Source organism: Narcine bancroftii, chromosome 5 (genome assembly GCF_036971445.1).
Source record: "Narcine bancroftii isolate sNarBan1 chromosome 5, sNarBan1.hap1, whole genome shotgun sequence".
NCBI classification, from domain to species: domain Eukaryota; kingdom Metazoa; phylum Chordata; class Chondrichthyes; order Torpediniformes; family Narcinidae; genus Narcine; species Narcine bancroftii.
In genome coordinates this window covers 253,352,396-253,365,254 of record NC_091473.1, presented here as the reverse complement: position 1 = coordinate 253,365,254, position 12,859 = coordinate 253,352,396, and the positions used below count along the sequence as shown (strand labels likewise).

At 45.9% G+C, this 12,859-nt stretch overlaps 1 protein-coding gene across 6 annotated transcripts in view; it reads left to right on the top strand.

Annotated features, from left to right (window-relative positions):
- Positions 1 to 12,859, top strand: part of LOC138765221 (plasma membrane calcium-transporting ATPase 1-like) — a 249,628-nt gene that overhangs the window by 199,265 nt on the left and 37,504 nt on the right. For all 6 annotated transcript variants that reach the window (XM_069942198.1, XM_069942200.1, XM_069942199.1 and 3 more), the window contains one exon: positions 6,787 to 6,966. In XM_069942198.1, the coding sequence (XP_069798299.1) occupies positions 6,787 to 6,966 (180 nt within the window). The remainder of the gene's footprint in view (positions 1 to 6,786; positions 6,967 to 12,859) is intronic.

Genomic DNA, 12,859 nt, shown 5'->3' with positions numbered 1-12,859 from the left:
CAGTGTTCAGTTCTCATCACTCATTTTTTTAAAAAAATGGTAACAGGTCCTTTTGGCCCGCGAGCCCGTGCTGTCTAATTACACTCAATTGACCTACAACCCCCGGTACGTCTAAATGGTGGGAGGAAACCAGAGCTCCTCCCCCCACCCCCAGGGAAACCCACACAGACACAGGGAGAATGTACAGACAGCGCGGGATTCAAACCCTGGTCCCGATCGCTGGTGCTGTAACGGCATTGCGCTAATTACAGAAAGAATATGGAAGCTTTGGAGAGCGTGCAGAGGAGACTTACCGGGATATTACCTGGATTAGAGAACGTGTCCGATGAAGAAAAGTTCACGGAGCTCGGACTTTTCTCGTTCGAGGGATAAAGGATGAGAGGCAACTTAGTAGAGGTGTATAAGATTATGAGATGCAAAGGTAGAATAGATCACCAGCAACTTTCTCCCAGGGCGGCAATGGCCAATACCAGAGGACATCTGTCTAAGGTGAATGGAGGAATGTTTAGGGGAGATGCCAGAGTGGTGGGTGCATTGCCAGGCATTTTTCTGGGGATGGAGATTGGTATATTAGGGGCATTTAAGAGACTCTTAGATGATGTAAGAAAAAAATGGTGGGTTAGGGGAAGGGAAGGATTAGATTGTTGTGAAGCAAGTTTACATAAGGCACAGCATCGAAGAAGCCTGGACTGTGGTGGAATGTTCTATGTTCTATAAATTAAGCACAGGAAATTATTTATTTTTATATATGCATATTTGTCCTGCATGTGTATTGTTTGTCTGGTTGTGTGGCATCAAGGACCGCTGATCGCTGTTTCACCAGATTGTACTTGTACAATCAGATGACAATAAACGAACTTGAAGAAATCACCAAGTGTTCATTGGAAGAAACAAGACGCCTCCAGATGCTGGGGTCCAGTGCAGTACCCAGATGTGCTGGAGAAACTCAGCTGGTCACGCAGCATCCGTGGGCAGAGAAAGTCAGTCAGCGTTTCGGGCCTGCACCCTTTGTCAGCTGTGCTGCGCTGGGAGCTCATTGGTAATTGCTGACCCCGCTGTGTGTGATGCCCGTGGCTGAAGATCCCCACGCCCTGCTCCCTTTTCTCGTGGAGTTCTCGGCGCACCTGTCCACCACTGCAGCGGGCCACTTCAAACCAGTTGCAGTTGCTTCGCCCTCGTTGCTGGCCTAACCCCAGTGTGGACTGCCTGCTGTGCACAGGGACGAGCTATCTGCAGTGGAACGATGTGTGGAAGCTATTGTGGGGATTGACTGATGATTCCCACAACTTCTCCTCTCTTCCCCCCCCCCCCCCCCCACCCCAAGATGTTACATCTCACCAAAGTGAAGTGAAACCCGAAGGTTTGCGATGCTTTGATTGTAGTAAAAACTCAGAAATGCTGGAGGAACTCGGCCGGTCTCACAGCGACCATTGGAGGTAAAGATAAAAAATCAAAACTGTGGGTCTGAACCCTTCCTCAATGTACGAGTTAAAGGGCTCTGTCTGCCACAATGGCATGGATCTCCCAGGGGCCACCCATTTCAATTCCCTGTCCCATTCCCCTGCTGACATGTCTGTCCATGGCCTCATGTACAGCCAGACTGAGACCACCCGCAAATTGGAGGAACAACACCTCATCTGCCGTCTGGGCGCCCTCCAACCGAATGGCTTTAACATCGACTTCTCTGGTTTCTGTTAAACACAGTCCACCCCTCCTTCTTCACGGAGCCAAAATCAATTTTCACCTCTCTTATCACATCCAATTAACACCTTTTGTTGGTCTGGACTCCTCCCCCCGCCAGTCTTTTCCCCAGCCTTTTAATACAGGCACCTGCCTGCTTTGCTCTCTTACCTTGAAGAAGGGCTCAGGCCCGAAACGTCGGTAATATAACCTTACCTCCTATGGATGCTGCAAGACCGGCTGAGGTCCTCCAGCATCTCTGTGTTCTCACCAAAACAGCACAGGTTAGCTGCCCTGGGCAGTAAGTTGGAGCACTGGAAAATATTTGGGATTGAGCACAAACCTTCAGCTAGAAAGGTGCAGGAAACCTGGACAAACCTTCCCCAGACTGATAATAAAATAGCGCATGCTTAGGAATTTTTTTATATGACATTGAGACGAAGAGTTCACGGAAGGTTTTAATTGAAATTGAGAACGATAATTATGAGCCTGTTGAATTGGTAATTTATGAATGACGCTTAACCATGCAATCGGGTTTAAATAATATATAACGCCACGTACCTGATATCTTGCCTCAGTTTGTTCCTAATTTAAATCCTTTTGAAGTCACATGGTGAACTTGTTCACAGTATGGGCTTGAAATGCTTATTGTCTATAAATAAACAGGACCATTTCTGAACAGCCACAAACAGTTTGGTTGATTCCATTTATCCTGGTGAAAGTAATTATACCTCTGCCAGCTAATTTTATTCGGGGATGAAAGGCGTTTATTATTCCATGACAACCTATGCTGGTGTTTATTCTCTTTAACCCGTTCACCGCTGCCTCTGCACTCGGAGCCAAGTTCTCGTTATCTTTCTCCCTTCTGTAACCACAGTGAGGCAGAGGTTTACCTGGTCATAGATGCCAAGTCCTGCGTATGTACAGGCATTGTTTGTCTGTATGTGTGTGATGTCTGCAGACTTTGCACCAAGGACCGGAGAATACTGTTTCGTCTGGTTGTCCTTGTACAATCGGATGATAATAAAGTTGGATAGACTTCATTTAACTGCAGCAGTACATCAAACTCTGTACCACTGAAGTGCGATTCAGTGAGAGTCTGTACTTGCATCACACGGGCTGACCAACCAATGGGGCCAATAGCACTCCTCCCTCATAGCACCAGCAACCAATCCTGGCCTTGGGTCCTGTCTGTGTGGGGTTTGCACACTCTCCCTGTGACCATGTGGGTGTCCCCTGGCTGCTGGGGATTCCTCCCACGTCCCAGATTTGTGTTGGTAGGTTAACAGGCCCCACTCTAAATGGCGACTTAGCAATACACCAAAGAGAGTACAGCAAACATACGGGCTTTTAGGTTAATTGGGTGTAAATTGGGCGGCACAGGCTCATGGGCTGAAATGGCCTGTACATCTAAATTTAAATTTAAAACCCCTGGTATCCAGCACCTATGGGAATTGGTAGATGCCAGATAAGTGTATTGTCCTGTTGATTGAGACTTGCTTTTACAATGCCTAATACACCTGCATTAAGAATAAAGTTTAAAAGACAAAAATACTAGACTGTCCTTACACTGAACAAGCTTCACTTTCATGAATATATAAACCTTACAGCGTTTTACTTTATTTTCAGTCACATTCTTTGAAAACTTTTGACCATCGCCACATCTGCAGGTTCCTCCCCTTCCACAGAGCCACCAAAAAGACGAACCATAACAATACAGATAATTAACCCCCTCTCCACCAAGTTTACCGATAAAGCCTCTGACTGTGTGGCGACTCTTACTAAGCGGGGATAAGGAGACACTTTAAGAGAGTCGCCCCAACGGCGAGCGGCATCAACCCGCTCTATGTCCCGGGCGACGCCATCGCTGTTTCACACAACTTTATTCAAGCAGCTGCTGCGAGAAAAGCCCGACCAAGGCTGAATATTTGCTCCCATCTTCACCAAAGGTTTATGTTACTTCACAGAATGTTTAATTTTACAATTTTAAACGTGTATTTTTAACCTATTATTCTTATTTATTTTAATTTTTTTATTTATTTTCCTCTTTTTTTGCCAGCTGCTTGAGGCTGCCAGTTGTTTGAATTCCATATAGCAGGACTTTTACTTTATAACTTTTCTCAAGTAAGAAGTGTCCAGAACTGCATGTAGTACTGTAGGTGTGGCCTCACAGTACAGTTGCAGTAGAACCTCCCTACTCTTAAATCCACTCTGTCTAGCAATGAAAGTCAACATCCCATTTGCCTTCTTCATTATCTGTAACACCTACAAACCAACCTTTTTGATTTATGCACAAGTCAAGTTTATTGTCATCTGATTGTATGAGTAGAACCCAATGAAACAGTGTTCTCCGGTCCTCAGTGCAAAACATTCAGACACAACACACATACGGACAAACAATACGTATGCAGGACAAGTATTCTATTGTAAAAAAATAAATAAATATGGTTTTGTACAAATGAGAGTCTCGGATAGTCAGTGTGAGCGGTTCCTTTAGCCATTCAGCATTCTCACTGCCGGTGAGAAGAAGCTGCTCCTCTGCCTGGCGGTGCTGGCTCTGATCCTCCTGGATCTCTTCCCCGACGGGAGCAGCTGAAAGATGCTGTGATGTGGCTTGGAAGGCGTCCTCAATGATTTTGTGCGCCCTCTTCAGACAACAATCACATCAATTTTGGGGGGAGGGAGACTCCAGTGATCCTCTCTGCCATTTGTATGGTCCGATGGATTGACCTCCGCAGAAACTGATACTCACTATATGATGCAGCTGGCCAGGACGCTCTCAATAGAGTTCCTGTAGAAGAGTGACATAATGGTGGCGGGTAACCTTGCCCACTTCAGTCTTCTTAGAAAGTGCAGTCGCTGTTGTGCCTTCCTGACAAGTGAGGAGATGTTGAGTGTCCACAATGGGTCACTAGTTAAGTAAACTCCAAGGAACTTAGTGCTCTCCACTCTCTCCACTACTACAGAGTTGTTGATGTATAGTGGAGGGTGGTCATTCCTGGTCCTCCTGAAGTCCATGATCATCTCCTTTGTCTGGTCCACATTGAGAATCAGGTTGTTCCTCTCGCACCATTTCACGAGATTTTCCACCTTTACTCTGTAATTCAAAAAGTAACCTAGAAATTATAAGCCAGTGAGCCTGACGTCAGTAGTAGGTGTGTATGGTAGGTCATGTTTAATCAATCTTATAGAGTTTTTGAGGAGATCACCAAGAAAGTTGACTAATGAAAGGCTGTGGATGTCGTCTACATGGGCTTTAGTAAGGCCTTTGACAAGGTCCCACATGGGAGGTTAGTCAGGAAGATTCAGATGCTCGGTCGGTATTCATGGTGAAATAGTGAACTGGATTCGACAGTGGCCGGACGGGAGAAGCTAGAGAGCAGTGGTGGACGATTACTTCTCAGACTGGAAGCCGGTGACAAGTGGTGTGTTTCAAGGGATCGGTGCTGGGACCATTATTGTTTGTCATCTATATCAATGATCTGGATGATAATGTGGTAAATTTGCAGATGACACTGAGATTGGAGGGGTTGTGGACAGAGAAGGAAGTTTTCAAAACTTGTAGAGGGATTTGGACCAGTTGGGAAAATTGCTTAAATTGGCCGACGTGAGATGAGGTGTTACATTTTGGAAGGTCAAACCAAGAAAGGGCATGCAGGGTAAATGGTCGGGAACTGAGGAGTGCGGCAGAACAGAGGGGTCTGAGAATACAGATACATAATTCCCTGAAAGTGATATCACAGTTGGATAGGGTTATAAAGAGAGCTTTTGGCATATTGGCCTTCATAAATCAAAATATTGAGTACAGGAGTTGGGATGTTATGGTGAAGTTGCATAAGACGCTGGTGAGGCCAAATTTGGAGAATTGTGTGCAGTTTTGGTCACCGAACTGCAGGAAAGATCTCAATAAGATAGAAAGAGGCAGAGAAGATTGACTAGGATGCTGCCTGGACGTCAGGAATTGACTTACAGAGAAAAGTGAGGGGAGATTTGATGGAGGTATTTGAAATTATGAGGGGGACAGACAGAGTAAATGTAGGTCGGCTTTTTTCCACGGAGGGTAGGTGAGATACAAACCAGAGAACGTGGGTTAAGAGTGAAAGGGGAAAAGCTTAGAGGGAACATGAGGGAGAACTTCACACAGAGAGTGGTGGGAGTGTGGAACAAGCTTCCAGCTGAGGTGGTGAATGCGGGCTCAATTATAACATTTAAGAAGAATGTGGTCAGGTACATGGATGGGAGGGGTATGGAGGACTATGGTATGGGTGCAGGTCAGTGGGTCTGGGCACAAAGAAAATGGTTCAGCACAGACTAGAAGGGCCGAAGTGACCTGTTTCTGTGCTGGAATGTTCTATGGTGATTAAGCCGACCCCTGGTGTGTCATCTGCAAACATGATGACACTGTTGGAGCTGAATCTGGCAATGCAGTCATGGGTCAGAGGCATGAACAGGAGTGGGCTGAGTACACAGCCCTGAGGTGGGCCAATGTCAGCATGATGGCTCTCGAAGCTCTACTGCCGACCTGGACAGACGCAAGCACTCTTGTTCTCTGCCGAAATCATTTGCCATTTCTCCCACATTCCCATCCTCTCTCCCCACTTTCTACTTTGCTCCCACGCAGTAGGAACAATTTGTCCCATGTACATTGCTGAATGTAAACCACCAGTGGAAACTACTCAAACCATTTGGGGGAGGCAGTTGGGTTTAATGGCAGACCTTTGACTTCTTGGGGTTATTACCAAGGAGTTTTACACTGGCCTTTGGGACATGAGAGGAATCTGGAGCATTGAGGAAACCCACACAGTCACAGGGAGGAGTGTGCAAACTCCACACAGTCAGCACCGGAGGCCAGGATCGAACCTGGAGCTGTGAGGCAGAGGGGCTGTTAGCGGGTTCACCCTATCTACCCACCCTCCTCCCTGATGACATGGAATGGACGGGCAATGCCCCAATCATTATCTACTGCAAATATATATGATCCTGTGAAAATGATGTTTAGCAAATTCAGCGAATTAATAGCTTTGAGTTTTTTTTTGGTTTTCTGAGTTAATATCTGCTGGCTGACTCCTAATTTATTCACTGCAAATTGGCTGACTGTCGTTGCAGGTTCCAGATGCCATAACAAAATGCCAGCGAGCTGGGATAACAGTGCGGATGGTGACGGGAGACAACATTAACACTGCCCGCGCCATTGCTACAAAGTGCGGTATCATCAACCCAGGCGATGACTTTCTGTGCCTGGAAGGAAAGGAGTTCAACCGTCTGATCCGCAACGAGAAAGGAGAGGTGTGTGAGGTGTGGGGAGCGGAGCGGAGGGCAGGGTGGGGGGGGGGGGGGGTGGCTGCAGAATGATATCACGGAGGACCGGTTTGGTGCAGTGACATCCCTGGCAGAGTGGGATGAGGGGGTGTGCTCCCACTCAGGGGGAGATCAGGGTTCTGGATTTGATTATTTCAGGTCTGGGAGCTCTCGGGGGTGGGGTGGGAGGGGAGAGTAAACAGATGGGATTTGGTTGGAGTGGATTCTCCTGCACTGAGATGCTGGTCTGTTAACCATAACTTCCAAACTTTAGTCTCCACTTGTTCTGTAGGACAACAGGAGATGACTTGTTAAGGACATCATTGAGGAGGACTGGGAGATAACATCATGACATTGTGTTCCCTGGGATTAAATGTTGCTGCAACATCATTTCAGGACGGTGTACTCTTAAGCTACCCTTTCTCTTTGTGGTTTTTATAATGAGGAAGTGGAGGGATGGGTTAGTACATTTGCTGAGGACACAAAGTATCGTGAGCCAGGAAATGGTGAATCAATCCCCTGGAGCTACACCCAATGTCAAGTGCATCTGCAGTTAAATCACGGGGCAAACACATTCAACCCCCCCAGCAGGAAAACACCATAACGGTCATACATGGAACATTGCCGCACAGAGCAGGCCCTTTGGTCCATGATGTTGGGCCGAATCACCCTGTGAACGTACATTTTAATCTTCCAACAATCGGGTGATGTTTGGCGCTTCCTTCCTTTCTGGGAATAACAGCTGCCCAAATTACCGTGCTGTGATGTAAATAGCTTGCATGGTTGAGGGAAGGATATTGCAAGGTTGTCGTTTTGCGTGGGTAGCTCTGCGAGCTCTGTGTTGTAAATATTCCAGAGTTGTGTGACTGGAAAAACAGTGGAATTGTTTGAGGTTCTTTCCTGAGTTGACTGCAGGTAGACTGGACCGTTCACTCTCTTCCAACTGTAACTTAAGCATTCAGGTCAGCAACCTTTACCATTAAACTCTCTTTCTCCCGCCACCATCATTGCCTGGCTATTTACTGACTGCGCACGATGCTTTGTGTTTTAATTTGAAGTCTCAGACTGAGATGTGTCCTCCAAGAAGGAATGAGGAGAGGGATGGAGAGAGAGAAAGAAAAAAAAACAATCCGTTTACGGGAGCAGGAATCGGCCATCTGGCCGTTGAGTCTTCTCCACCATTCAGAATCAGAATTTATTGTCAAGAACATGTCACGAAATTCGTTGTTTTGCGGAAGCTTCACAGGACAACGTTACTATGAACAATAAATGAATTCGGGCAAGAGGAGAAAATGTCTGTGGTTCATTGTCTGTCATAAATGGCGAAGGGGAAGAAGTTGCTTTTAGTGCCGCTGGGTCTTCGTCTTTTTTTTAAATTTTTTATTTTTCACACCATAAATCACATTAGCCATGATATACACTATTTCTTTTTCACACATATACAGTGACTTTTTCTCCCCCCACCCTCCTCCCAAACCACCCCCCCCCCCCCCCCCCCCTCATCCATTTTAGGTATACAATCTAGGTTGCATTAAGCCAGTCAGACAATGTTGTCATTCAACAAAAATACACCAGAAATTCTACTGAGTCCATTCTTTTCTTTCCTTCTCCTTCCATCAACTTAGGTAATGTTTGTCCCCGGTAGGTTTTCGCTATTGTATTTAATGTAAGGCTCCTATACTTGTTCGAATATTTCAATATTATTTCTTAACCTATATGTTATTTTTTCTAATGGAATACATTTATTCATTTAAATTTAGTAGTTTCTTCCTTTTAATTTGGTTATGTATTCCATTAATATTTAAAGTCATATAGTTCAGCGTAGCCCTTTTATATTTTGTTTATCTTCTCTTTCCGTTTTTCCATCATTACCTTTCCTCCTTTTCCATTTCTGTTTTCTTATTTTCAACTCTTTATAAGACAACATTCCTACAACATCCAACATTTTCCTTATTCTCCTATTTCTATCTTATTTATCCCCAATCTCCCCTTCCCCTCCTGAGTTGTCCTTTATCCCTTGTCGGACAACCACATCTCCCCTCTCCATTTGGATTTGCGAATCCACTCGCAAGCGTCAACTGATTTTGCAGTGACCGCTATTTCCCCCCACCCCGCCCCCCCCAGAAAAGATTTCACTTTTCATATGTCACAAAGGTCACTCTTTTAATTCCCTCCTTATTCTCTCTATTCCATTACCTTCCCTTATTAATTCTTGTCTATACTATCTATATTTTCCTCTAAGTACAGATACATTCACATATGCTCATTGTCTCTATTCACTCTTATACCTCTTTACCCGCATACATATCAATCGTGATCATTTTTACTCTCATTACCCGGCTTCATCCCTCAGTCTATTTTTGTCTTTACCCACATACATATCAATCGTGATCATTTTAACTCTCATTACCCGTCTTCCTCCCTCAGTCTATTTTTGTAATTGTTCTGCAAATTTTCGTGCTTCTTCTGGATCCGAGAATAGTCTGTTTTGTTGTCCTGGAATAAATATTTTCAATACCGCTGGATGCTTTAGTATAAATTTATACCCTTTCTTCCATAAAATCGCCTTTGCTGTATTGAACTCTTCTCTTCTTTAGGAGTTCAAAACTTATATCTGGATAAATGAAGATTTTTTGCCCTTTATACTCCAGTGGTTTGTTGCCCTCTCTTACTTTTTCCATTGTCTTCTCCAGTACCTTTTCTCTTGTAGTATATCTTAGGAATTTTACTACAATAGATCTTGGTTTTTGTTGTGGTTGTGGTTTAGAGGCCAATACTCTATGTGCCCTTTCTATTTCCATTTCTTGCTGTAGTTTTGGACATCCTAGGGTCTTAGGGATCCAATCTTTTATAAACTCCCTCATATTCTTGCCTTCTTCATCTTCCTTAAGGCACACTATTTTTATGTTATTTCTTCTGTTATAATTTTCCATTATATCTATTTTTTGAGCTAGTAGTTCTTGTGTCTCTTTAGTTTTTTTTATTAGATTCCTCCAGTTTCTTTTTTAAGTCTTCTACCTCCATTTCTGCTGCTACTGCCCGCTCTTCCACCTTGTCCATTTTCTTTCCCATTTCTGTTAAGGTCATCTCTATTTTATTTATTTTCTCTTCTGTGTTGTTTATTCTTTTTCTTAAATCCTTAAATTCCTGTGTTTGCCATTCTTTAAATGACTCCATGTATCCTTTAATAAGAGCAAGTATATCCTTTACCTTGCCTTTCTTTTCTTCTTCTATTTCACTGTACTCTTCCTCTTCCTCTTCTTCTTCCTCTGGGTTGGCCATCTGTTGTTTCTTTGGTGCCCTTTCCTCCTCTTCTTTCTTGTTTCCATTGTCTTCTGTGGTCTCTTCTTGCTGCAGGTGTTCTGCAGCTGTCGTTGCCGGCTGTGGAGATCGACTCCCCAGCTGGTCCCCCCTCCCGTCGGTGTGTTTTTTTTCATGCGCGGTTGCGCACTTTTACTCGGCTCAGCGAGCCATTTTTGTAGTCCATTATTTACCGACCTGAGGGAGCGGGTTTCTCTCTCCGCAGCGGGCCTCTTCGGACAGGTAAGGCCTTCACCTTTTTCCTCCTTTGTCTTCTCTTCCTCTCTTCTTACCGTTGCTTTCGATTTTTCTTTTTTTGTCGCCATCTTCTTTCCACCTTTATACTCACTTTTCTGTAACTTTTATTTCTGTGCCTTTGTGTTTTCCTTTGTTTTTCCCGACTTTTCTGGAGAGGGCTGGAGTTCACCGTCCGGCCACTACTCCATCACGTGACTCCTCCGGGTCTTCGTCTTCAGGCTCCTGAACCTCCTTTCTGATGGTAGCAGTGAGAAGAGGGCACTCACTAAGACCACGACTGATCTGTCCATGGACTCAGCTCGACTTTCCTGCCCTATAACCTGTAATTCCCCTCCAAAAATATCTATCTGTGCCTTAAATCCATTTTATGAGGGCAGTCTCTACTGCTTCCTTGGGGAGAGAGTTCCACACATTCATTCCTGTCTGGGAGAAGCAGTTCCTTCTCATCTCTGTCTTAAACCTATTCCCCCGAATCTTGAGGCAAAGTCCTCAAATTATCATCTTGTCTACCAGTGGATTGAAGAACCATTCACTTAGAACAGAGATGCGGAGGTATTTCTTTCACCAGGGGGTGGTGAATCTGTGGAATGTGGTTGTAGAAGTCAGGTCATTGGGTGTATTTAAGACAAAGATTTATTGGTTCTTGATTAGCCAGGGCATCAAAGGTTATGGGGAGAAGGCCAGAAAGTGGGGATGTGGGAAAATGATTAAATGGTGGGGCAGTCTTGATGGACTGAATGGCCTATTTCTGCTCCTCTGTCTTATGATCTAATGGTGACGATGACCTCCCAGCTTCAATTGCTTGTGCTAACTCCATCTGAATTTGGAAATAGTTATTAACTTTCATAATATTCTGATAATTGTGGGCATTGCCCGACCTGCTGAGTCTCTCCAGCTTCTCGATGTTGGGCCATTTCCCAGCCTTGAAGTATCTCCAGTGGCACAGTGGATGGGTCTCTGATCTTCCAATGCGATGGCCTTGATGGTTTCCATTTCTCACTCTGCACAGCAGAGGGTGCAGTGATCAGGAGGGAACCTGGCTCCAAAGGACAGGTTTAAGGAGCAGGTTTTGTGGCCTCCACCTTGATCTCTTTAAATTCCAGGCTATTCCAGCAACAGACTTGAATGGGCAAAGGCTTACAAGTGCCAGTCGAGTAGAGTCCACCAAATGCACAGATAAAGGGTCCTTCTCCACAAAGAGCAACCGCTATGGAGGCCTGCCTGTGTGCGCTGGCTGGTTTATTCTCCCCTGCAAGGGCAAGTCCATCGAGTCGATGATGATTTTAAACTGGAATAACTGAGTCACGTCTCCTGGTAGCTGCCTGCAGCAGTGTTTACAGTCAATTATCAACAGGAATTCCCTTACAAGAGAAGTGGTCTCAACAGGAAGGATGGAAATCTGTGTCATAGCAGAACAGCTCATAATCTCATCGCATGACATCACCGGCATCTGAATAACTCGAAATAGCTGAACCCCTGCTGAAATACTAACAGCTCCGTAACCGATGAGAACTCTGTGTGTGTGTGGGTGTGTGGGTGTGTGTGTGTGTGTGGGTGTGGTGGGTGGGTGTGTGTGTGTGGGTGTGGTGGGTGGGTGTGTGTGTGTGGGTGTGGTGGGTGGGTGTGTGGGTGTGTGTGTGTGGGTGGTGTGTGTGTGGTGGGTGGGTGTGTGGGTGTGTGTGTGTGGGTGGTGGGTGTGTGTGTGTGTGGTGGGTGGGTGTGTGTGTGTGTGTGGTGGGTGTGTGTGTGGTGGGTGTGTGGGTGTGGTGGGTGGGTGTGTGGGTGTGTGTGTGGGTGGTGTGTGTGTGGTGTGTGTGTGTGGTGGGTGGGTGTGTGTGTGTGTGTGGTGGGTGTGTGTGTGTGGGTGTGGTGGGTGGGTGTGTGGGTGTGTGTGTGTGGGTGGTGTGTGTGTGGTGTGTGTGTGTGTGGTGGGTGGGTGTGTGTGTGTGTGTGGTGTGTGTGTGTGTGGTGGGTGTGTGTGTGGTGGGTGTGTGGGTGTGGTGGGTGGGTGTGTGGGTGTGTGTGTGTGGGTGGTGTGTGTGTGGTGTGTGTGTGTGTGGTGGGTGGGTGTGTGTGTGTGTGTGTGGTGGGTGTGTGTGTGGTGGGTGTGTGGGTGTGGTGGGTGGGTGTGTGGGTGTGTGTGTGTGGGTGGTGTGTGTGTGGTGTGTGTGTGTGGTGGGTGGGTGTGTGTGTGTGTGGTGGGTGTGTGTGTGGTGGGTGTGTGGGTGTGGTGGGTGGGTGTGTGGGTGTGTGTGTGTGGGTGGTGTGTGTGTGGTGTGTGTGTGTGTGGTGGGTGGGTGTGTGTGTGTGTGTGGTGGGTGTG